The sequence below is a fragment of the Otolemur garnettii genome, unplaced genomic scaffold (genome assembly GCF_000181295.1).
Source record: "Otolemur garnettii isolate 467f Iridium unplaced genomic scaffold, OtoGar3 scaffold00208, whole genome shotgun sequence".
Taxonomy (NCBI): domain Eukaryota; kingdom Metazoa; phylum Chordata; class Mammalia; order Primates; family Galagidae; genus Otolemur; species Otolemur garnettii.
Window position 1 is genome coordinate 1914080 of NW_003852603.1, and position 26842 is coordinate 1940921.

General features: G+C 47.0%; 1 protein-coding gene and 1 pseudogene across 13 annotated transcripts in view; both read right to left on the reverse strand.

The window, feature by feature from the left end:
- RRBP1 (ribosome binding protein 1) overlaps positions 1-26842 on the reverse strand; it is a 79424-nt gene that overhangs the window by 25375 nt on the left and 27207 nt on the right. For 5 of the 13 annotated variants that reach the window (XM_023507814.1, XM_023507813.1, XM_023507811.1 and 2 more), the window contains exons 3-5: positions 25799-26813; positions 4040-4188; positions 2810-2932 (exon numbers count right to left, since the gene is read on the reverse strand). In XM_023507814.1, coding sequence (XP_023363582.1) covers positions 2810-2932; positions 4040-4188; positions 25799-26813 — 1287 coding nt within the window. Of the gene's footprint in view, positions 1-2809; positions 2933-4039; positions 4189-25798 lie in introns of all 13 variants that reach the window. The other 8 variants (XM_023507816.1, XM_023507812.1, XM_023507805.1 and 5 more) reach the window with 5 other exon arrangements.
- On the reverse strand, positions 23-1026 carry LOC100942145 (annotated as a pseudogene).

Genomic DNA, 26842 nt, shown 5'->3' on the forward strand with positions numbered 1-26842 from the left:
AAAAAAAAAAAAAAAGGGTGGGCTCTGGGAATAGGGTTAGTCCATTTGAGCCTTCAGTGTCCTCATGGTGAGTTTGTGCTTCTCAATGATGTGGACACTGACTCCCATGCCTGACACTGCACCCAGTCTATGGCATTCAGCGTGGCTTGGGAGACTGTTTCAAACAGGTGTTCTGGATCCATGTTAGGCTCCCAGAGGGACTCACACATCCTGTACATTTGTTCAGCACAGGTGCCACTGACCACAAAGTCATCAGTCACCATGGGGCAGCCAATGAGGTCTAGAGAGCAAATGAAGGGCTTTAAGGTCCAACCCAGCAATGACTGGCTCAGTGTAGTAGGGACCAAACCCTTTCTCATACAAAAGGTTGGCCACCATATTCATGAGGGTGTAAGGTTTGATCTGCCAACCTTCCTTTAACTCATACAGGTTCAGCTAGAACTTGAGGCACTGGGCAACTATCTGGACATCAGTGGTGAGGCCTGCCAGACCGATGTACAAATGGTCACCCATGGAAAAGATCTTCTGGACGTCCGTGGTCACCATCTGGGCTTGGATACTGAAGCGCCTGTCTGCAGCGATGGCCACACAGTTCCCTCCCTTCATGGCTATGACAGCCTCTCCATTATATGACATAATAGACATATTTGCAATGTTCTAGGACCCTCGATCTTCAGTGCAACTCCAGTAAATTGGTTTCAGCCTCAGATTTATTTTCTTATTCATGGTGGCAGTAGGAGGGGTGGGGGCTTCTGGAGTCCAGTCCTCTCTGCCTGGGCTGGGCGTGAGGCTTGGCACCATCACTGGCACCCAGCTCAGACCCTGTTTGCACTTCCTTCCAGGTGCTGTGCCCAGGCTCAGTGGTGCCCCATGTGGTGTGAACTGCATCAGCCCCAAGCAAGGGGTCAGATCAAGAGGCATGGGCAGAGCTTTTAAAGGGGGTCTCCACAGGACCACATCAGCACTTGAGAACTCAAGAGGACCTCCATGGGCTGCAGGCAGGAGCATGTCATTGGGGAGGGAGGGCTGTGGTTGGACATACCATTAAACTCCTTTCCTGAGAGCCAAAGGCTGCCCTCAGCTTATAGCCAGCAGCATTCTACTGCTCCAACCAGGGGGAGCTGGAGGTGCATTTAGACCTGGTGGGGGTGTCTGGGTTTTGGAAATTGTGTCACATGGTCACAGCTGAGGGAGGACTTGACAATCAAGTGACCAGTACCGGGGGTCTCCTTCTGAAGGGGCTGTATCTCCCTTGCCCCCTGCCCTCAGTGACCAAAGATCCAGCAAAGGGGCCACAGTCACCATCACAGGGTGCACCTATTCAGATGGCACTCCTAGACCAAAGGGGGCAGGCACAAGTAACCAGCCTGGGCCCCACTCAAGCAACCAGACATGTGAACACTCTGTCCTGTTTCCTCTCACTTGAGCTTGACTCTGGGAGTCAACAAATGTTCACAGGATTTCTCAGTTTGAGAAAAACAGCCCCCAGAGAATAGGCTCTTAACCAGTGGTATACTGCTCAATGGGCTCCTGGGGGTGGGAGGGCTTGAATTTGTAGCATTTGCCAATTTTTGTGGTGTAAATATTCTTGCTATGGCCTACGCCTAACTCCCAGCAGGGTAATCCTGAAAGTGAGGGTCACATGCCTCTTAGGAGCCAGGGCAAGCAGCTCCAGGCTCCCTGAATTTAACCAATACCCAGGCTCAAGTGAAGGATGTGTGTGGACATAACACAAAGGTCCATAAAAGACCACTGAGCTCTAGAGAAGGCCACTGGGGCTTGTCATCTCTCTTGTTCCTGGGCTTATGTTTACAGAGTCACCATCCATGCCCCACCTGGTGAACTTCTGTCTGGCTCAGAGCCACAACCCTAAGTTTAGGACAGAAAGTCAGCCAGCCTCATTTCTAATTCTTTTTGAATAAGCAGACAGAGGTATCAAAGGGCTGCAGCCAAGATACCATCAGACACTCCTCAGCCTAGGCCATCTCCCTGCTTCTGCTGCCCACAACAGAGAGTAAGAGCAGGCTCGCAGTACATGCAGGACAAAGACAGCTCTGGTCTGCTGGGCACAACCAGCCACACAGGGCCAGGATCCCCTCACCCTCCTGTTCTTTGGGAAGACTGGGGTCCCAGGACTCACCCTAAGAAGCAGGGAGGGAGCCTGTAAACTCAGCAGGTGTGGAGGATTAGCCCCTGTCATGTGTGGGTCTCAACACATCCTGCATGATGCCCCCAGCCCCATTCCACAGCAGCACCAACCACCACCAACTATAACTCAGACAAATCTACCTGCCGGGCAGTCAGCTGAAGCTAAGGGCCAGGGATTCCCCTCCTCTGACATCAAAAAAAGAAAAAAGTACCTCTTCAGTCCCATCCCCACAAGGTTCTGCCACAATTCCCAAGGAAATGAGCTGGGATCAAATGTGCCCATCCTCCCTTCTAAGTGTTTCCCCTAGAAAGGTGGTGCATCGCATGGAAAAAGCCAGTTCTGGTCCATTCCCACCACGCACTGAGGCCCCCAATACCCTGCTCAACTTCCCTGAATTCTTAGAGCCATGAAGGAGGAAGCCACCATCCCTGCAGAGCCACCCAGGCTATGGGGGGCTAGTCACCAGCAGGAGACCTTCGGTCACACCACTTGTTGGTTTGCTAATCAGCTCCATGCTGGGAAGGCCCCAAGCCATCCCAGGGCTGGCCCCAGGACACAATGATCCAAGGACAGCAATGGCTGTGGACCATGGGGTTGGGGGGTCCCCGCAGGACAGGGAGTAGAGGAGCCGCTCTGAGCACACATGCCACTTGGCCATACCTTGTTGAGCTCCCTGAGCCTACTCTTGGCTGCAGCAGCATCTTCCTGCTCCGTGGCCAGAAGCTTTTCCTTTTCTTCCAGCTGGCGTTTCAGAATCGCCACAGGGTCACCCTTCTGAGTGGCCTAGAAATGCCCAGAGATTCATTAACCGAAGGGAGAGAGGGACAGACCCTGGGCTTGTCCTCCCACACTGCAGCAGTCAGACAGGAGCTGAGCCCCAGTGCCTGATGAAGAAGGGCTCAGGTGGTCCTGCCTCAGCCCCTCAGCCTGTGGGGCCTCCAGACCGTGTGTGTACAGGCACTGCTGAGACCAAAGGCTGTGGACCCAGGCGCTGTGTTTAGAGCAGAGCACGTCTGGCCCCTATGAGGGGCACTTGGCTGTCACTTCTAGAGCCCACCCCTGACTCAGGGCCTGCAACCTGCAGACCACTGGTGCAATATGGGAGCCAGGCCAGGGGCAGTGCACTTTGGGCACAATGGCCTAAGCTGAGCCAGACCTCTCTCATGGTCTTCCTGACCTTCTCTGGCCACCCACAGCCAAGAGACCCACCAGTATTCACTGAACAGGTGCTCTCATCATGGCCGAGATGCATATCACCCCCAAGCAATGGCAGGGAGGGGAGTCCCCAGCCAGGCTTTTCCAACAAAATTACTCAGTATTCCAATTCTGGTTAAAGAGCAAATACGTGCCACATATTGCTTCTTGGGGGCAGTCTGCTGGCCAGAGGCACAGAAGGGTAGAAGTGAGCCCCTGAACCTGCCCATCAGAGCAAGGGGGGTCACGGTGCTCTGGGCTCAGCAAAGGTCTCCTCACACATCTTCCTTTCCACACTCGACTCTGGCCACAATCCAGCTGAGCCTCCGCTGCTGTGTTCCACCCCCAGGACCCTTGCAATGCAGATGCCTACCCCTAGCCCTACAGCCTTTCTGTCTCAGTGGCTGGGCCGTGGTTGGACTAACAGAAGCCACAGTATTGGCAGGTGACCTATGCAGCCAGATCTTCATGGAAAGGATTCTTCCTGGAAAGAGCAGCAAAGGGTGTTTTAAGAATGTTCTCTGCACCTTGGTAAGCTAGGTGTAACCAGCTTGATGGGCCTATCCTGGGAGTGAGGGCAGGACCCAGGCAACAACCACAGCTCACTGGCCCTGAGAGGGAGAGAAGGAGGGGAAGTAAAACTGCCCTAGCCAGTGCAGTGGCCTCAGACTGTGGCCAGCAGGAGGGTGGGCCCACCTTATGCCATGTGTCCTGAATGATGCCGGCCTTCTCGGACAGGAGCTCGATGAGCCGCTGGGCCTCTCCCTCACTGAACACCATGCTCCCGACCGTGGAGACCAGAGTCTTGTAGGGGAGGTAGAGAGGGCTGTCAGAATCCGTGGGCCCTATGCAGCAAGAGGAAAGGAGCAGACACTCACAGTCATGCAAAAACACGACAGACAAGGCAACCAAGTTCATCATGGCAAGGAGAACTCTGTGGGGTAGCCGGGACACAAGCTGGACGCAGGGAGGGCACTCTCTTGCTCTTTTAGGGCCCTGTGAAAGTGACTGAATGATGGGCCCAAGCACTGTCCTTCTAACTTGCTCGGGCTCAGAGTTAGTATCGCTCCTTTTTTATCAAGATATCCCAGCTCAGTGCCTGTGGCTCAAGCGGCTAAGGCAACAGCCACATACACCTGAGCTGGTGGGTTCGAATCCAGGCTGGGCCTGCCAAACAACAAAGATGGCTGCAACAAAAAATAGCTGGGTGTTGTGGCGGCACCTGTAGTCCCAGCTACTTGGGAGGCAGAGGCAGGAGAATCACTTGAGCCCAGAAGTTGGAGGTTGCTATGAGCTGTGATGTCATAGCACTCTACCCACGGGGACAGCTTGAGGGTCTATCTCAAAAAAAAAAAAAGATATCCCTGAGCAGAATTAAGTAGATGTGCTCTTCCCAAAGGCTTTTCCTTCTTTCTTTTTCCAGTAAATGCCTTGGTCCTGTTCTCACCCTATCCAGCAAGGTTCTCCCACTTGCCCATGACCACGCCCTGTGGCCCTGACTGGCCAGCGAACCCACAGCCCACCACATGCAGGGATGCCCACAGCCACGCACTTGTGGCCATGGGAGTGCATGTAAAGCACGGGGGAGCTGCTTCCCCACCCCTGGCTCAAACTCTCCATCTCTAACTCTGCCCGGGTGAAGCTCAAACAGTGACAGGCCAGGTTCTTCCAGAATGGGCCTGTCCACCTGCCAGCCAGTGAGTGACAGACTGCCTGAATTCACAGAGCCATGTGCCAACAACCAACCTTCACTTCTGAAAAAGTGCAACTGCCTACCCCTCCCACCATGCCTACAGTTTTGCTCTCATTACACTCTGGAGAGTGACTCCAGACATGTCACCTGAATGCCTGGGCACTTCTTTCTGTAGGGGCTGGGATGTACCCCACAGCTGAATGGCAGGGTCAAGAATGAGCTGAGACAAAGAGAGCAGCCCAGCCTGCAGCGGCACCCTCTGCCAAGCCCACCTTGGAAGACACGCATGGGGACAGTTTCCATAGCAACCTGGAATTCTCTGGCTTGTCACAATATTTTCATCTACTAGTCACAATATTTTCATTACAAGTCAAAGCAGTTAGCATGATACCTTACTAAGGGGAACGTGGGACGTGGGGGAGCTAGTTGCTATGAGCACCTTTATTTTATAACTTCTTACCTCAGCAAAGCTCAGGAGATTAAAAATATCCACACTGACACAGAAGGCAGAGCTTGGGGGAGTGGGGACATGGAACTGGGTCCTGAGGGCACATGTCTCTTTAGCCTTTTTTTAAACGACATATGTGTATATAAAATAATTTTAATGGTAAGCCCATGCATGCTACAAAAATCGGAGTACAACCAGACCCTTGGGAGGCTCCCTCTCTGGAGACAGCCCTGCTGCCCCTCAGGCTGGAAATGCACACGTATAGCCATTGCTTTCCAGGACAGGGAGCAATGGTTTGAAAGGCACCACTGGAGTGGAGTCACAGACCACGCAGGGCAGCTCCTTAGCCTGTGTCTAGCTGGTGACTACACAGACATTTTCCTCTTCCAACTCAGAAAGGTCTGCCCTTGCACTGTCACCAGCCACATGTGACTCCTGGGGATCTGCAACATGGCTAGTATGACTTGAGATGTGCTGTGAATGGACAGTACACATGGGATTTCAAAGACCTGGTATGAGATGGCTGGGACAGAGCACCACAGACTGGAGACCCTCTTGCTCCTGCCTGGAGCCAATGACCTCACTTAAGATGACAAAGGGCAGCGCTTTAGGTAAGAGGAGCCCTCTGCCTCCAGGGACCTCAGCCAAGCAGCAGGCAGTGGCTCAGCTGATGCATGTAACACCTCAAATATCAAAATGACTCTCCCTTCTGTGACCACTCTGGAAAGCTTAATCTCCTAAAGTTAAACTTAAATGGCATGCAACATTCAGGAGTATCTTTCTCTGTCAACCATGGGGTCCTTTTAGGATACTTTTCTCTCTGCATAATTTCCAGGGTCCTCAATGGCCAGGTCTCAGCCAGAGGAGGGGCTTAACCCCAGGGGAGACTCAGCCCCTGGAACACTCCTGCACTACTCACACCTGCTCACTCAGCCAACAGGGAGGGCAGTGGAATGGGCCACAGCTGGTGGCTAACAGGAGGGGATCATCGCCTGGCCCTGGCTGTCACTTAGGTGCCCAGCACCCCAGACACAGAGTATGCACCTATTATGTACTCGATAGTCTGTCAAATTCTGGACCTGGAAGGACAAGTGAGAAGTGAGACTGCTGGCAGCCGAGAGGCACACAAAGCCATCTCGCAGCAGACACAAATGGACCTGGGAAGCAATTCTGGCAGACATGCCAGGAAAGCATTCAGAGCAGGGATGCTGGGGCAAGCACTGTGGGCCAGGGAGGTGGAGAGGGGCTTCCAGACAGGGAGGTGAGGAGCAGCAAGGAAGCGCCGAGGCCTGTGGGGCCCTCATGAGTCAGATTCGCAAGGCTGGAGTATGTTCAGGTCTTCACAGTCCCCTGGAATCCAGACTTTACCCTGTAGGGGACAAGCAGTGACTAGAAAGGAGTATGGTCTGAGTTTGAGAAAACGATTTCAGGACACTCAAGAGGGCCAAGACTAGAGGCAGGCAGACCAGGGTCCAGGCCCATGTCTTTAGGAAGCTGAGCTGGTAGGAGAGGCCCAGGTGCCAAACCTGGGAGCTGACAGTGGAATCAGACACAGGGCATGGTCTGGAGGGCTGGGGGAGAACTCCAATGGCCAAGACACTCATTTTCCTGGGGATGGTCCAGACCAGATCTGAAGGCCTCTCCCTCAGACACAGACGGGCCCAGGCCAGAAAGCTGCCACCTCTAGGTCTTGCACAGGGGCTGCTCTGGCCAGCATGGCTCCCCCAACAGGGAGAAAGCCAGACTTCAACCGCGGGCTGTCTTCCAGGCCCTGCTGTCCCCAATCACCCCAGCCAAACTGACTCTGCTGTGAGAAGACAAACACCCCTTGAAAGGCTTCCTGCACCTCACCTCCTCAAGTCCAGCCCTGCACAAGCCATGTCAGCGTCCACAGCCATAGGCTTAGAGACCAGAGACAAGCTCTCTACTCCCAGTGACCCTAAGTCCAGAGGGCCTCTCTCTCTCTTCATCAGAGGAACTAGACCTCTTCAGAGTCCTACCCTAAGCTGGCAGGGAGTACCATCTCTAGGAACAAGGGACTCTGGCCAACACTGCTCCTGGCCTCTCCCTAACTGCACATTCCTGGAATGCAGCTGTGAAGGGTCCTCCTGAGCCCACAGGGAGAATAACCTCATGAAGCCCTTGAAGAACTGACACCTAACAAATGCACCAGGAGGCTCGCTCGCTGCTCACCCGCCTGCAGCTGAGGCAGGATGTGCTAACAGCAACTCTCAGCCAGGCTCAGGCCAGCCCTGCCCAGGTTCTGGTCGGCCCCCCTAAGGCCAAGGGGAAGCGGCCACACTTGACCCTGATGCCACAAAGAACCACATCTGAAGCTATAAAAGCACCGGAACTAGGTATAATAATGTCAGAGTGACCCAACTGGGGGCCTTTTAAGCAGGCCTTTTCCCTCCCTCGCTTGGAGGAAAAGTTATCTGCATTTAATGATGTATGGCAGAATTTTAAAATATTCTAAAGGAATGACTTTGTTTTTCTCCTTGAACTTTCATTTCTTCCCCCAAATTTCAACACAAACAATTTTATACCTGGGGGGAGGAATACCCACATAATAACATTTTTTAAAGAAAGACAATTCCTGGAGGAACTCTGGGGCAAGAGCCCTCTCTTGGGTTCTCTAGACACAAAAGCTGGTCTGAGGAACACATGCTTTAAACGACCATCAAGATTTTGCCTAATACCTACAGAAAAAGACAGGGAATTTATAACCCTGGGCTCTGACCGCAGCTGCCTAGGCAGCGACTTGAGCCCTAGCCCCACCGTGTGCTCCAGTGGCTGACAGAGATTTCTGGAAGACTTGTCATCTAGCAGCTTCTCATACTGATACTTGGCTGGCTTCCCTAGGGGATGCTTTTGTTCTTCTTTAAAAAAAGAAGAAAAGAAAAAAAAAAAAGAAGAAAAGAAAAAGTTGGGTTTAAAGAACTTAACACAAAAAGTGAATAAAGGCTCAAAAGCCCCACAGTTTCTTTCAGAGCTTTAGACCCTTAGAAAATGAGTTAAGTTCAAAAGAAAAAGAACCAAACTTGCTCACTTCTCCGTGTCTCTTGGGGTGAGAAGGGCTCGGGCCCTGCCAGGCAGGGTAAAGACTTGCTCTGCCATCTGCTGGCCATGTGACTTTTGGACATCTAAGCTCCGGTTTCTGCCTTTGTAAAATACAAATCCACACGTAGAATTGTGCGTAGGATGGCCACAGAAAGGAGCTCCATAAACCACACATCTGAACAGACACCGGCCGTCACCCTCCCCGGGTGGGAGTCAGGGGCTGAGCAGGTAGGACGATGGTGTGCTCCTCCTGCCAGCTCAGTTTCAGAGGGCCCTGCTATGCTGCAGACACCACAAATAAAGTCTTCCTGGGAGGTTTGACACTCTTGCCAACTCGGCATAACCTATGACCCCTACCCCGTGAGATTTTAGAATATGATGCCAGATGTTGGGTGACATTTCCTGTTGTACATCTCTACCCAATCTGGTAGGGCCAGAATGGTGGCTCAACGTGGGCACACAGACCTCTACAACGGAGATACTGCCAGGTCCCAGGATGTGGGAAGCACCTTCAACTTTCCATCTTGTCTCAGTTCACGAACATGCACTAGACACCGGTGTGCCTGGGCTGAGATGGGCACCCGCTTCCTCCAGGAGGCCTGAGAAATGGCCTCTTCCTTTCCTGACCCTAGGCACCGAGGAAGGAGCAAGGCACTCCTTTCTGTTGCTCAGGGGATGCTAAGAAACTTGTGGTCATGCAAGGTTGCCCTGACACACCCCGAAGAATGAGAGCTTTGCTACAATGACAACCTGTGCATTTGACTCAGAGACAAATAATGGAGTTTTTGTTTCTTCTCCATTAAAAAAAAGTTACAGAAAAACTTTAAAATGTGTAAAGGTGAAAGAAAGATATTAAAAATCACCCATAATCCTACCTTCCAAAGGTGGCTTCTTTCTCTCATGTAGACTTGTCTGTTTGCCAAATTGACAAGGAAGGGCCTCTTAAATGCCTGTTGCTGAGTGTTTTCTACCTCAGAAGTCAAGTGGGCTCTCCTAGGCCTTGAAATGATGGCCTCTGGCCCCAGAGTCAAACTGGCTTGCCATCAGCAGGCTCAGGGAGGGGACTGCATCCGCTGACAGCCAGTCCACTGCCCAAGAGAGAAGTGCCACCCCTTAAGCACACCACCTTCTTTCATTAGGCAGAAAGGTCACAAGTTCCAGGATTCATTTGGGTCATGTGTGTCATTCATGGCTGTGACTGTGTGACCAGGTGGGTGTGCGTTATATTTCACAGTCAGACCTCATGCTCCTGCTTTTGGAAAGGGTGCAAGCAGCCCCAGCCGCCCCATGGCCTCCTTGCCCCTTAGCCAGGGTCGAGCTGCTCTGTCTGTCCAGGGCCTACTCAGCCCAGCTTCTCTGGGGCCTGCAGGTGTCCAGCCTGAGGGAACTGTGGCAAGAACTCTAGGTAGGCTGCCTGGCCTGTGGCATCCAGAAACTTGGCCATCTCTGTTGTGAGCGGTTGAGGTGCCTGATGACCTGAGCTGCAGGGATCGGGAGGCCCTGAGGGGTGGGCGCTGGATCACCGGTGTGGAGCAGTCTGGGAAAGGGGCTTCTCCAACATGTGGAGGAGACTTGACTTATGCAGGGAAGCTTTTAGGACCTGGAGGTTTTAATGGTGGGCAGCAAAGGGCTGGGGTCTAGCATCCATTATGGGAGCCAGTAGTCACACGAGCTACTTAAATTATCACTGAAATCAATCAAAAGTAAATAAAATTAAAGTTTCTGTTCCTCAGTCACACTAGCCACATTCCAAGTTCCCAATGGTCATACAAGGCTAGTGGCTACCTTTAGACAGTGCAGAGATATAAATACGTTCATCGGAACACAGAGTTCTACGTAACACTGCTCTGAACAGGGCCATTGGAGGGAGGTGGCCCCTTGTTCATCTTGTAGGTGTCCCTGTGAAAACAGATGTGTCTGTGCAGCCCTGTGTTGATGTCACACTCAGCTCCTCCTCTTTCTGGCTGCTGAGTATAGGATGGGACAGGCTGCCCACTGTCCCTCCTGTCACAGTGGCATGCTACTAGGGAAGTCACAGAGACCCACCACACATTACACTTGAGCAGCAAATCTTGCACGAGAATTGGGGTCCTCTAGGGCCTGGGGTTGCTTCCTCAGTCTTTGGGGTTTACCCATTGCCTGGTCAGTCCAGCAGGGCCCTACTGACAGGTGCCTAGTGGGAGACCCAGCGATGGAGGCAGGTGCAAGACATACTTCGGCAGGCCCGAGGGGGAGCTATTCCTGAAATTCTGCTCTGATTTTCCTATAAGAGCAGATTGGGGCTGAGCGATAGGTTTTTACCACTTGTCTCTGGCTGTATTTGACAGGGAATATCTGCCTTCTTAAGCCTTGCTTTTTAAAAATTATTCTATAAATATGTGTTTCCAGCAAACACATTTCAAACAGTAAAGAAGCAGCGAAGGTGAAAATTGAGTCTTCCTGCTTCATCCTAATCACCACCCACTTACCTACCAGGGATTCCAGATTAACACTGCTGGTCATGTGGGCACCTGTGAAGAGGCTCTACTGTGCACTGTTCTCACTGCTTAGCAGTGTATTGGTGACATCTTACCATTTTGTACCTGCAAAGCTGCCTCATTCAGCTGCATAATATTCCTTAGCATGAATGTATTGTCATTTACTTAAATAACATTTAAGTAGTCTGTTGTTTTTTTTGCAGCTAAAATTAATACTGCAATGACGTATACACATTGAGTGTCTTGATAAATTCTTAGGTATGTCACTGCTAAGTCAAAAGTGGGTCTGTTTTCAATTTAAGTAGACAGTGCTGTGTTGCTCCCCCAAAACATTTCACAGCTCATGATGAGAGGCCCATTCAGTTGTTTTCTGACTTAGCCACTGCTCATGTAGGTCTGCTGTGCTACCATGGGAGTGATTAGAAAGTTGGGGGAGGGTGCCCATCATAATCCCAGGCATGAAAGAAGGAAAAAATACTTGCTTATATAATGAAAGGCACAGGTTCTTTTCTGAATGTTTGGAGGAGAGGGAACGGATGGAGTCACAGAGTGGACGTTCCCGAGAAACGAAGCTTCCTGGTGCTGGGCTGCTGTCACCTGAGGCACCTCACTGGTTGATTCTTCAACAGGGAACTCTTTCTATTACAAGAGCCAGGTTTCTTGCACAGGAAGCTTGTGTATGTGGTGGTGATAGTTTTTGTAAAAATCTATTTTAGCCTCACACTTAGTCTTTGCCTGCAAAATTAAGCCGTTTGGCCTCCTGCCCTGAGTCCTGAGCTGCACTGATCATGTACTAATTGGCATCTTGGTGTTACATCATCAGGAGAGCTGTCCTGTCCCAGCACTTGGAGTGAGTTTGGGTCAAACAGTGTGGACTTGTGCCCTGATAAACCAGAGACCTAGACTTAGGGAGTAATAGCTTGTACATTCTGCAGACCCCACAGTGAGCCTGGGCTCCAAACAGTTTTTAACTGGAGCCTAGTTCACTCGAGGTTGCTGCTGGGTAAGGCTGAGACTGGGTGACAAGTGCTCCCTCTTTAACTCTTGCCACCGCCTTGCTCAGGAGGGCATGGGGATGCAGGGCCCTTGCTGTACCCTTGGGTAGGCTCTGGCTCTGCAACTGCCAGGATGCAGGAGACCTACCCACAGCCATGGGGAGAACTCAGGCCATCAACTTACAGATCCGGGCCCCCACACCCTGGCAGCACAGCTTAGGGCCAACCGGTGGAACGTGGAGGAAATGAAACATGGCGGAATATTGCTGAAAATGACTCAGTTCCCGGAGTCACAAAAGGCCTTCATGATACAAGGTGGCCAATACTTCGAAGCACACTGCTGACATGGGGCTCTGGAGCGGCTCTCCACAGAGAGAGGCCAGCAGCAGGGCCCTCGGGCATCTGTGGCAACACACCCAGCTTCCCTCGGCCTTTTCCCTACATTCATGTTTGCATATGGGGACACGGAGAGTGATAGTGAGGAGAAAGGCACATGGCTTCACTCAGTCGCCCCAGGGCCTCTGTCCCTTACAAATGGAACTGCAGAGCTGCTGGAAGCCGGGCCTTGCCTGGCCTGCCTGCACCATCTGGCAGTGGCTTGGGCCCCTACTCCCCACCCCGACCCTGCTATTGGCAGGAAGATGGCAGCCACAAAGAAGTCAAAAAAATGTCCCTGGAGCCCATCGGCTATAAAGAACAGAAATACATTTGTGCTAGAGAATAAGTAGACTCTGACAGAACCCAGATAAGACAAATCCAAATGGGTTGCCAGGCCAATGCCGGCCTGGAACCGACATATATGCACACATACACGCATGCTGGCCTGCCAGCTGCCAGCTATGAAAGACCCAAATCAGACACACAGCAGCACAGACCACAGAAAAGTACAGTACGCAATTCAAAGGGAACAGTCACTTGTGAACACATTCTTGCCTAGTTTGGTTTGACGATGGTTGTTCGAGTCTGACCACTGCATTAAAGGACACAATGAAAGGACATGATTCTCTACTTCAGTTGCCACCCATGCAGCCTGGCACAGATACTATCTCCATGTCACCTATGCCCAACACCCTCACAGCCCAGGCCTACCTCCCCTCCCTGCATTCCAAGTGTGACCCCTTTGCAATGAACTAAAGGCATTTTCCTGCCCCTATCACAGAGATTGCGGCAGCAGAAGCTGAGTTCTGAACGTCCAAAGGCAGAATCCTGAATGTTCCTTCCTATAGATACAGGTCCCAGTGATAGGCTCTTCACCTGGGACCAGGGAACTTTAGATACATTAAAGAGGTAAAGGTTTCCTGTGGATAAACCTGTAGCTCAGTTCTACAGAAAAAAAATACATTGAACACATGTGCTTATCAACTGGGATTTCAGGCCCTGCCACCCAATCATGTGCATTTGCTAACAACTCCCACCAAGTGCATAAACGCCTCCACTGTCCATTTGAGCTGATGCTCTTTGACAATCAGAGGATTTGGACCACATGGGTCCACTTATTAAAAAAAAAAAAGAGAGAGAGAGACTGGTGAATGGGTCCCTGTGGCTGGAGGTCTGAACTTGGTCACCCAGCCTGTGCTCCCTTAGCAACAGTCCTGGGTTGTTAAAAATGGCCCTCACCCACCCTCTCAGGTCTATCTTCTGTAGCTCCTCTTGGGTCCTTCTCTGCAAGTCACCCCAGAACCACTGACGTGACTCCCCACGCAGAGGCCTGATGTGCTGAGCTACGTCTAGCGGCTCAGCACATAAGAGCAACGTTTCACCAGCTCTTGCCCACCAGGTGTCTTTCTGGATTATCTTAGTATCTGGAATTAAGGAAGTGTCATTATTGCTTTATTTTGTGGAATGATGAATAAATTAAGATAATATATCAAGACCAGATTTTATGCCCCTAAAATAACTTCAAAAGGTCATCAAATAAGAGTTTTAGTAGGAAATTTTCTACTTTAACAGCTCATTAGACTTCTTTCCAAGTAGGCATTTCTTGCCCCACAGGGTGCTGGCAGAGCTATGAGACCCAGTGCCTTCCTCAGGGTTGCTTTTTGACTTTTGAAGGATAAAATATTATGACATTGAAGGAAAAAAAACAAAAAACAAGTAGAGCTCTCACTGTGCTATACTCCTGAAGTTGTTTTTTTAGACTTAATGTCTAAAATGTCACTTAACTAACATCTCTGTCTTCCATTATTATTGGTACCCTACCCCTTCAATTAAAAGTCACAGCAACCATGTCTGTGCACCCTACCATGGAATCTTCACAGCACCACTATTAGTGGCTGCACCGCGCCTGGTGGAGGCAGAAGGCACTGAAGACCTCAGGGTGGTCTGAGGGACCACTGTGGGCGCCATAGTTTGTACTGTTTCCTCACAGGAGAGCCCCAGAAGTAGAAAAACTAAACTGCCTTTCAGAAGAGTCCATTTATAACACCAGCATATTAACCATATCCACATTTTATGATCACAGTAGTAGCTTTTTCTAATGTTTCTTATTTGTTTTAATGTGAAGTTTTAAAACTGGTTGTTGGTTAAATGAAAATGTCTCCCGGGTCCTTACTAACCTTAAGTATATACCTCGGATGTCCTAAGAGCTGGTTAGAAAAGCTTCCAAAGCTGCTAGGGAGACAGGCTTCAACTGACCATATTTTAGCAATGCAAAAGCTGTTCTGGATCTCAAGGATTCCTTTAAAAAATCTAATTTCCAGTGTTAAGAATAGTACCTTGGAAATGTATAGAAAAACAGTTGGCTATTTTGAGTCAAGGAAATTCTTATCCTGTAATTATCCCAAATGCTGGTGACAATGGGGAGTAATTAGAATTCTCAAATACTAGATGCAAAAAAGGTGCGGAGCAGAACATGAAGGAACAAGATACTGGCAGAGATCATCCCCAGAGAGGCTGGAGTCCAGTGAGAAGGGTCGGGGAGCAGTTTGTTTCTTTCTCCTCCACATCTCTGGCAGTCAGTGGGCCCCTGAGCTGCTAGAGACCTCCTCTATCCTCATGAACACAAAAGCTGCTGTTGCCAGTGACCTGGGAGCTTCTTGAGGACAAAGCACCAGGCTGCCAGCCCCCTTGGAGTCACTTCTCATCACTGCAGACCTGAGACAAGGTGCCATACTGGTTCTCTACTCACTGTGTCCCTCTGACCTCCCCGGGGGGCTTAGGCCTCTCCATGTTCATCTCACTCATTCCCACACACATATTTCCCAACTCTGGCCCGAACTGTGGTAGCTACATGGGGATAGCCGGGGATCTGTGTGAGCCCGGAACCTGATACTCTGGGTGGGCTGCCTTCAGGTGACAGAGTCAGCCAGAGAGCAAGGTTCTTCCCATTCAGACCCTTTCCTCCCCTGCCCTGCTTGAGGCTGCTGAGATGACTGAGCCAGGGCTCCCAGCTCTGCTTTTCCTCTCCCTTGGTGCACCCTCACACAGGGGCTTCCAGAGAAGGAAAGGCTCAGACCTTTCCAGACTCTTTCTCTCCCACCTATAGCTGCCTAGAGAGACAATTAAGCCACTGTACCCTCCTTTACCCACATGAGCCCAAAAGCTGCTGCTGCAAGTGAACTGGGAGCTTCTTGATGACAAAGCATCAGGCTGCCAGCGCCCTTGGGGTCACTTCTCATCACGGCAGACCAAGCTGAGGCTTCCAGAGAGTGGGGCTCAGACTTCTCCTCCAGGGTCCTGCAGCGGATGGAGGGTGCTCAGACTGAGCTACCAGCCTGCTGGCCCTCCCTGGTGCTGCTCACCTACAACTCAATCAGAGTGGGGCAGGTCCTGAGGTGGAGGTAATCAAACCTACGTGGGCAGCCTACAGGCAATTTAGGACCAGTGTGCTTCTCTCTGACATGGTCAGTGTTTGATCTTCAGGGACTGGGGATAGGCCTGCAGGCTAAATCCTATACCCCCAGGTCTCAATCACATTGCTTAGGGGCAAGGAAGGAAGATTTGTGATTGGCTGAAGCTATTATAGCCCTACCCTGGCAACTATGCCTAGAAGCTGGGAACAGACCTTTGACCCTTGCTGAAACAGATACTTTGCCACCTTCAGTGGAGCCTAAGCTCCCCCAACCCAGCCCCACCCAGACATATTCACCTCCCCAATCAGAGACTAAGAACTCATCTGAAGATCTAGGGCCCCAGCTACCACATAGGGCAATCAAAAGCTTCTCTTGAAAGACAAGTTGCAGGACCCAGGACCCCAAAACAATATTGCAGCTCATTCCTTCTGGCAAGTGCTACCTTCTGACAAGGGAGGGCAACATGCATATCCTTTACAACATTTACTCACTCAATGATACAGGGTTTGAGTCTCATCTACAAGCACCACCCACTCTATCAGAGATTAAACTGGGCATAACATCATCTGAACAAAAGAAAATCCAAAAATAAGAAGCAAAAGCTACTCCAAATGAGAAGGATCAGTGAAAGATCTCTGGATACAAGAAAAATCAGAGTGAAAGGACACCACCAAAAGAAAACAATAAGTTCAGACAATTAAGTTTACGAACTCATCCTAGAAAAAGTGCTACATAACTCACAGTTGAATATCACTATGGTCATCAGATGGCCAAAGGGAGTACTTGGACAGTGCCGATGGTGTTATTCGACAGTGAGGTGCATAGCACTTTTTCTAGGATGAGTTCACAAACACAAATGTCCAACCTCATATGTACCAATGGAAACCAACCAAAATGAGAACACTGAAATGACTGATACATAATTTTGAATACAGATTGTAAGGAAGCTCAAAAAAATACAAGAGAAAAAAGAATCCTATCACAAGGAAACAATGCAGGAAATAAATGAAAAATTCACTAAGGAAATAAAATTACTAACAACAAAAATTGGCCAAATGTGGTGACTCATGCCTGCAAATCCTAGAAGTCTGGGAAACCAAGGCAGGAGGATCACTTGAGGTCAAAAGTTTGAGACCAGCCTGAGAAGAGCAAGACTCCATCTCTAGTTAAAAACAAACAAACAAAAAAAAAGACAAAGAATTGAAAAATTAGGTGGGAGTGACAGTGCATGCCACATGCCTATAGTCCCAGGTACTTAAGAGGGTGATGCAGGAGGATTGCTTGAGCCCAGAATTATGAGGTTTCAGTGAGCTATCATGACATTACTGCACTCTAGTCTGGGCAACACTCTGCCGAGAGCGCAGAAATCAAATGTGCCTACAGGCATCGTTCACACCAAACAAACATCTTATTTGACTGCCTATAGATGTTGTTTGAAGTCAAAAGGTTAAAAAAAAAATCAAGGAGAGCTTGACTGACTGAAATGAAAAATTCATTCAAGGAAATACAAAACATTAGCCTTAAAAATAGAGTAGATCAGGCAGAAAAAGTATCTTAGAGCTAGAAGACAACATATCTGAATTAAACAAGTCAGTTGGTAAAGTTTCTGTCTGTCTGTTTTATATCCCACCCACCAAACATTCAATAAAAGTCCTTTTTGTAAAAAAAAAAAAAAAGAAAGAAAGAAAAGTCAAGAGAAAGAACAGAGATGAGGAACTAACGAAGCCTAATGGGATTGTGTAAAGAGACCTAACATAAGAACCACAGGAATTCCCAAGGATAAAGAAGAAAACACACGAGGGCTGGAAAATCTATTTGAGGGAATCCTTGAGGAAAATTTCCCAGGTCTTGCTAGAAATCTGAACATTTGGGTACTAGAAGTGCTCAATGGAGGCCTGGGAGATTCATCACCAAGAGGCAATCACTGTCCAAAGTAAGAGAACTCCCACAAACTGTAAAACGAAAACATCAGGTAACTTAAAGGGAAACTCAGACTAACTGCATCCTTCTAAGCCACAAGGGACTGGGGCCCCATTCTCAGTCTTCTCAAACAGAACAATGACCAGCCTAGAATTCCGTATCCTGTAAAACAAAGTTTCTCATATGTAAGAGAAAAATAAAGATTTTCTCAGACAAACAAAGGCTGAGGGAATTTGTCAAGAGCAGACTTATCCTGCTGGAAGTATTCAAATTATACACTGATTATCACAGTTGACATCCACAGGTGTAAACCCATCCAAACACTGTGGCTCAGAGCCCAGATACCACAATGGCACAAGAGGTAAAACAAAGCAGTGAAGTCCTACTCAACAGTATGAACACTCACCAGTTCTCTCAATAAATGTGAATGGATTGAATTCTTCTCTCAAGAACACAGGCTGGCTGAATGGATAAAAAAATACAAGGCAAGTATCTGCTGTCTCTAGGAAACATATCTAACCCAGAAGGACTGAATGAGTCCTTCTCTGACTCAAGGTAGAGGAACAGAAAACAATATTCCACATAAATGAAAACCAAAAGAAAACTGGTGTAGCCATGATAGATCAGATAACACAGACTTCAAAGCAACAAAAGCAAAGAAAGACAAAGATGGTCATAACATAATGGTAAAGAGAATAATTCAACAAGAGGACATGACAATAATAAATGCATTTAACACAGGTATACTCAGATTCATAAAGCAAACTCTACTAGATCCAAACAAAGTGATGTACAGCAATGCAATACTGCAATAGCTGGGGATTTAAACACCACACTGACAGAACTGGACAAATCCTCCAAGCAGAAAATAAAGAAACACGGGACTTTAACAAGACTCCAGAGCAGTGATTTTCAACCAGTGTGCTGCAGCACACTGGTGTCCCATGAAGTTTTAAAGATTACTAATTTATTTTCAAAAGAAGGTCATAGAACAGTAAGTATATTCTTTTTTTTTGATCAATGTAAGTGTGCACACAAGTTTAACTACACGTGCGATAAAAAAAGGTTGAAAAACACTGCTCTAGAGCAAATGGGCTTAACAGACATTTACAGAACAGTCTACCCCCAAACTTCTGAATATACATTCTTTTTGTCAGCACGTGGAACATTCTCCAAGATTGGTCATATTTTAGGCCACAAAACAGATCTTAACAAATTCAAAAAAATAGAAATTATACCATGTATCTTCTCTGATCAAAGTGGAATAAAATTAGAAATCAACTCCAACAAAACCCCTCAATTTTACACAAATAGAAATTAAACCACCTACTGCTAAATAATCATTAGGTCAAGGAAGAAATTAAAATGAAAATCTTAAGATTCTTCAAACTAAATTACAAAAAGGAGACAAATTATCAAAATCTGTGAGATCCAGCAAAAGCAGTTCTGAGAGGAAAATTCATAGCCTTAAATGCTTACATCAAAAATACAGAAAGATCACAAATAAACAATCTAATGATTTATTCCAAAGAATTAGAAAAGAAAGAGCAAACCAATCCCAAACCCAGCAAAAGGAGAAAAAAATAACTAAGGTCACAAGAGAACTAAATGAAATTAGTTATATGCATAACTAATACATATAACTATACATATAATTAATGAAATAAAAAGTTGGTTCTTTGAAAAGATAAAAAAAATAGACCTCTTGCTAGATTAAACAAAACCAGAAAAGAAACAACCCTAATAAGCTCAATCAGAAATGAAAAAGAAGATACTGATTGTACAAAAATACAAAACATCATCTCTTAATAATATAAAAACCTCTATGCAAATAACTGGAAAAAACTAAAGAAATGGACTTCTTCTTGGAAACATACAACCTGCTAGGCACAATCAGGAAGAAACAGAACTCTTAAACAGACCAATATCAAGAAACAAAATTGAGGCAGCAATAAAAAAACTTCCAATGAAAAAAGTCCTGGACTAGATGGCTTCATAGCCAAATTCTACTAGACCTACAAAGAGGAATTTGTACCTATACTGCAGAAATTATTTCATAACATTGAGAAGGAAGGAATCCTCCCCAACTTGTTCTACAAAGCCTGTATCATCTTGTTTTTTTTTTTTTCTTTTTTGAGACAGTCTTACCTAGTCACCCTCAGTAGAGGCTGTCATTTCACAGCTCACAGCAACCTCAAACTGCTGGGCACAAGTGATCCTCTAGCCTCTGACTTCCACGTACCTGGGACTACAGATGCCCACCACAACATCTAGCTATTTTTAAAAACAGGGTTTTGCTCTAGCTCAGGCTGGCCTTGAACTCCTGAGTTCAGGCCATCTACACCCCTCAGCCTTCCAGAGTGCTAGGATTATAGTGTGAGCCACCACGCCTGGCCCTACCACTATCATCTTGATACCAAAGCCAGGAAAGGACACGACAAAAAAGAAAACTACAGACGAATATCCCTTATGAATACAGATGCAAAAATTATTGGATAAAATTCTAGCAAACCAAATTCATCAAATTCTAGCAAATCAAAATTCATCAGCACATCAAAAAATTAAACCACCACAACCAAGTGCCCTCCCTTCATTCCAGGGAAGCAAGGATGGTTCAACATTTGCAAATCTATTACTGTGATTCACCACATAAACAGAAGCAAAAAACAAAGACCATATGATCAATCATCTCAGTGAATACAGAGAAAGAATTTGACAAAATTCAGCACCCTTTTACGATAAGAATGCTTAACAAAATAGGCATAGACAGGGTATCAATTCCTTAAATTGATAGAAGCCATATACAGCAAACCCACAACCAGCATCACATTGAACAGACAAAAACTGAAAGCATTCTAGCTTACAAGAACCAGATAAGGATGTCGACTATCACTTCTACTATTTAACATAGTGCTGAAGTCCTAGCCAGAGAAGTCAAACATGAGAAAGGTATCAAGGGTATGCAAACGGGGACAGAAGAGGTCCAACTACTGCTATTTGCCGACAACATAATCTTATGCCTAGAAAACCCCAAGGATTTAGCCAAGAGGCTCCTGGAATTGACAAATGAATACAGCAACGTCTCAGAATATAAAATCAACATATACAAATTAGTAGCTTTCATATGCCAACAACAGTCAAGCTCAGAGTCAAATCAAATACTCTTCATAGTACCATCAAAGAAAATAAAATACCTTAGAATATATTTAACAAAGAAGGTGGAAGAACTCTATAGAGAGAACTATGAGACACTGAGAAAAGAAACAGTAGAGGATGCTAACAGATGGAAAAACATATCATGTTCACAGATTGGTGGAATCGTTGAAATGTCTATACTAAGGCTCAGCACTTACAGCTCAGTGGCTAGGGTGCCAGTCACATACACCTGGGCTGGCGGGTTAGAACCCAGCCCAGGCCTGCCAGAACAACAATGCCCACTACAACAACAACATCAAAAATAGTGGGGGGTTGTGGCCAGTGCCTGTAGTCCCAGCTACTTGGGAGGGTGAGGCAAGAGAATCACTTAAGCCCAAGAGGTGGAGGTTGCTGTGAGCTGTGATGCCAAAGCACTCTACAGAGAGCGACAGGGTGAGACTCTGTCTTAAAAAAAAAAGTTTATATTACTCAAAGTGATTTACACATTCAATGCAATCCCCATTAAAATACCAATATCATACTTTGCAGATCTTAAAAAGTAGTTCTACGTTTCATATGCAATCAGAAAAGACCCCAAATAATGGAACCTTACATAGTAAGAACAAATTGGGAGACATCACTTTACCAGACTTTAAGCTGTACTATAAGCATATACTAGTAACTAAAACTCCAGGGTATTGGCACACAAATAGACATAGACCAATGGACCAAAACAGAAAATCCAGACATAAAACCATCCTCACACTGCTATCTGATCTTTGACAAAGTAGACAATAACATACACTGGGCTCAGCACTTGTACCTCAAGAGGCTAAGGCACCAGCCACATACACCAGAGCTGGAGGGTTCAAATCCAGCCTAGGCCTGCCAAACAACAATGACAACTACAACCAAAAAATAGCCAGGCACTGTGGCGGGTGCCTGTAGTCCCAGCTACTTGGGAGGTTGAGGCAAGTGAATCACTTAAGCCCAGGAGTTGGAGGTTTGCTATGAGCTGTGACGGCACAGCACTCTACCAGCAACAACTTGAGGCTCTGTCTCAAAAAAAGAAAAAAAATATACTGGGGAAAAAAGTCCCTATTCAATAATTGGTGCTGGGAATATTGATTAGCCACATGCAAAAGACTGAAGCAGGATCCACAACTCTCACCACTTGAAAACATTAATTCACAATGGTTAATAGACTTTAATACATGAAATAATGAGAATTCTAGAGGAAGATGTTGGAAAAACTCTTACAAACATCACCTGGGCAAAGACTTTATGAAGACAGCAACAACAAAAGCTAAAAAATGGGACCTGATTAAATTAGAAAGCTTCTGCACAGCCAAGGAACAATCAATAGAGCAAACAGATAACCTACAGAAAGGGAGAAAACGTCAGTGGGCTGTACATCCTGTGAAGAAATTATAACCAGAATCTAGAAAGAACTCAAGCAAATTGGCAAGAAAAAAAAAAATCAAACCACCCTGTAACAAAGTAGGCAAAAGACACGAACAGAAGTTTTTCAAAAGAAGACGAATGGCCAATATCATATGAAAAAATGTTCAATATCTCTAATCTTTAGGGAAATGAAAATCAAAACCACAATCAAGTATCACCTAACTCCAGTGAGGATGGCTTTTATCAGAAAGTCCTCAAAACAACCGATGCTAGTGTGGATGTGAAGAGAAAGGAATTCTTATACACTGTTGGTTGGAATGTAAACTAATACAACTTCTATGGAAAGTTGTATGCAGTTATCTCAAAGAACTAAAAGTAGACCTACCATTTGGTTCAGCAATTTCACTACTAGAAATTTACTTAAAGGAAAAAAAAGTCATTTCATCAAAAAAACACGTGCACTCGTATGTTTTGTATTGTATTGTATTGTAGCACAATTCACAATCACAAAGTTGTGAAACCAACCCAAGTGCCTATCAATCCACGAGTAGATTACTAAAATGTGGTATACATACACCATGGAGTACTATTCAGCCATAAAAAAATACCAATCCCTTTTGTACATGTAACAACCTTAATGGACCTGCAGACTATTCTTCTAAGGGAAATTTCACAAGGATGGAAAAACACACAGGAACTCACTATTAAAACTGAACTAATGAAGCAATACCCTTGGTAGTAAAAGTCAATATAAAGCATGCAAGTGGGGAGGGGGCAATGGGGGGATTAAATTAACACCTAATGGGTACAATGCACACTATCAGCATGAGGGGCATACGTAGAACTTCAACTCAAACTGTTCAAAAACAATTCATGTAAATTCAAAACATTTATACCCCCATAATATTCTGAAATTAAAAAAAAAAAAAAAAAAGGAATGCAGAACCTCAGGCCTTAGCTCAAACCCCGAGTCAGAATCTTTATCTTAACAAGCTCCCCGGGCAACCTGTCTACACACTAAAGTTTGAGAACTGTAAGAGAGGAAAACTCCAGGATCTTCTCAGAGTCTAGGGATGGGGAGTGACCTGCATTCCCAAGGCCAGATCCTGAAGATGCCTTTACACACCAACCAGGGAAAACTAGACTGAGATTACTCAGTGCTAATTCTGAAAAAGGAAAAATAAAGCTCAGTGAAGCACTTTCCCCGAGTTTCCAGACTCTTGGGCACTCTGAAGAGTACCAAAATTCACCTTCCAGGGTCATACTGTCAGCACATGCTGCCCCCCACCTCTGCTTTCTGTTTTGGTCTGGCAGCCCCACGTGGCTGACTATATGGGGGCACCATCCTAGTGATTTCCTTTCATGGCAACCTTGAAGTGACCGTCTTCCATCATCTGTGCTGATCAATATTAATTTATTTTAAAACTAAATCTATTTCATTTAAATTTAAATGAAACTTTAAATTTGTATACAGAAGGGCTTGGAGGTTTGGGGGGTCTAAGTAGACTTTTCCAAATCATGAACCACCAAACATTTTTCTTTCCGTACTGAAATACAGTGTTTGTCTCATTTAAGTTCTTAGGTGTGACATGATTTCAGGGCTTGTCATTACAATAGTTGGGAATATGATCATACAACAGACAGAACGTCTTCAAAAGCCACTTCAAAAGCCACTTCAAAAAGCCACTTAAAAAATCTGTTCAAGGCCTGATGTAATGGCTCACACCTATAATCCTAACACTCTGAGAGGAGGCTGAGGCGGGAGGATTGCTTGAGCTCAGGAGTTCCAGACCAGCCTGAGCAAGGGCAGACCCCATCTCTGCTAAAAATAGACAAAAAAAAAAATTAGCCAGGTGTCATGTTAGATGCCTATGGTCCCAGCTACTCAAGAGGCTGGTACAGGAGGAGGCTTGAGGAGTCTGAAGTTGCTGTGAGCTAGGCTGATGCCAGGAAAGCTGAAATTTTCTTTTTATTACCTAAATCAACTTGCTATTGCAAGTTCACAGAGGTCACACACAGATCTCATTCCTAACAATGCTCTTTATTATCTGAAAATTAGGACAAGTTTGCCTTTTTTACATATCATATTATCATCACATTTCTGTTTAACATCTTATTTCAAATGTGTAAAAACCGTATGAGGTAAGAACAACCATAAGACACAGGAAGCTCTGGATATGCCTAATGTGCAGAACCAGACAGCAACCAGCTGTCAGCTCTCTTCCTAGTTTTGGCTCAAGGGAACATCATGTTAAAGAAAACCTAGCCTGCTGTCCTCATCCTCTGGAAGTAGGGCTGAGGCTGAGTGTCTGGGTTTCCAAAAGCCTTTCAAAGCCACCTGACCGGCTGGGGACAGCCAGGCTAGTCCCTGAGTCCCAGCAGGAACCCACAGCTGCACAATGGGCTGGAGCCCCAGTGTGAGGTGAGGCAGGGTGCTGCTGCCTGAGCAAATGCCCTATCAACAGGAGGAGCAGGAGATCTGAGAAAAGGCAGTGCAGCCAGACAGAGTGACCAAACAGGGAGACCTAGCAAAAGCACAGGGCCCTGTGTGACCCAGCGCACATCCAAGCATTTCTGACCCTGCAAGATACCTTTGCCAAGATAAATGCAATTAATTTCCATCAGATAATAACTGTTCAAAGTCTCAAAAAAAAAGAAACAAAGAAAAGGAAAGAAAAAAGGTTAAGTGAAATCAAATGAGTATGAACATGAAAGAGAACTCTGAGTAATATGCACTAAAAAGATAAAAGTTGACCAATGCTCTATACTATCTAATATCTATTTAATGTAGTGTATATGTTCATGCTCCACAATCCTTCATTAAATGACTGGGGCAGAGAAGAGGGCAAAGTGAGGAGGAGAATGCAATTTTTCTTAAAAAAACTGTTCTACCATTCTCTACTCAATGAGCATGGATGAAGGAATAAAGCTACACCAAAGCATTGGGTGAGGGGGAACACAGCACAGGCTGACAGAACCCAGCCAGCCATTAAGATAGACCTGCCAGGACCTGAAAGTGTTCTAGACTCTGTGGTAGATGGAATTCCTATTCCCAATTTCCCACCTATCCTTTCCCACATTGCCTTGTAGGCCCATCCCCCTGAAGACACAGTGCATTCCTTGCCCCTTGACTCAGGTTCAATCATACGAATCCCTCTGGCCAGTGGGATGCTAGACTAAAATGGACCTGCTTGAAATGAACTTTTGTAACCATAAGAAGAGCCTCTGCCTTGAAAAGCCCCACAAGGCACACATGTAGAGCAGACCTGAGCTCAGCCTGCAGCAAGAAGTCAACTTGTCAATCCAGTTAAAACAGCTTGAAGCAGAGCTCCCAGCCACATCAATCCAGATCTGCCAACTTCCAGAAAAAGCAAAGAATGACTGCTATTGTGAGCTATTAATTTTTTTGGAATGTCTGTTACTCAGCCTTACTGTGGCAATAGCTGACTAATACAGTGGCAATCCCAAAGGGAATCCATAAGTAACTTAAAGACAGCTTTTCCCTCTAATCATGAAAAAATCAGTTACTCACCAGGCTCACCTTTTTTCTTTGAACCAGACTTCTTCTTTGCAGGTGCCTCTAGCTTTGGTGCCTCCTGGCTCCGGACCGTATCTGTATTTTTGCCCTGGATGGCAGCCGACTCAGTCTTTTTACCCTGATTAGCAGCCACATCCACCTTCTTGCCCTGACTGGGGGACCCTTCTGCCTTTTTGCCCTGGTTTGGTGTTCCCTCTGCCTTTTTGCCTTGACTGGGAACCCCCTCTGCTTTCTTCCCCTGGTTTGTAACTCCCTCTGCCTTTGTGCCCTGATTAGCAATTGCATCTGCCTTTTTGCCCTGGTTGGGGGTCCCCTCTCCTTTTTTGCCCTGGTTCTGGGCCCCCTCGGCCTTTTTGCCCTGATTTTGGTTCCCCTCAGCCTTTTTGCCCTGGTTTTGGGCTCCTTCTACCTTTTTGCCCTGGTTTGGGACTCCCTCAGCCTTTTTGCCCTGGTTTGGGGTTCCCTCACCCTTTTTCCCCTGGTTTGGGGTTCCCTCACCCTTTTTCCCCTGGTTTGGAGTTCCCTCTGTCTTTTTGCCCTGGTTCTGGGCCCCATCTGCCTTTCTCCCCTGGTTTGGAGTTCCATCTGCCTTCTTACCCTGGTTTTGAGCTCCATCAACATTTTTGCCCTGGTTTGGGGTTCCCTCAGCCTTTTTCCCCTGGTTTGGGGTTCCCTCGGCCTTTTTCCCCTGATTTTGAGCTCCTTCTACCTTTTTGCCCTGGTTTGGGGTTCCCTCTGCCTTTTTACCCTGGTTCTGGACCCCATCTGCCTTTCTTCCCTGATTTTGTATCCCCTCTGCCATTTTCCCTTGGTTCTGGGCTCCCCCGGCTTTCTTACCCTGGTTCTGGGCCCCTTCCACCTTCTTGCCCTGGTTCTGGGCCCCCTCTGTTTTCTTACCCTGGTTCTGGGCCCCCTCGGCCTTCTTGCCCTGATTCTGGGCCCCCTCGGCCTTCTTGCCCTGGTTCTGGGCCCCCTCGGCCTTCTTGCCCTGGTTCTGGGCCCCCTCGGCCTTCTTGCCCTGGTTCTGGGCCCCCTCTG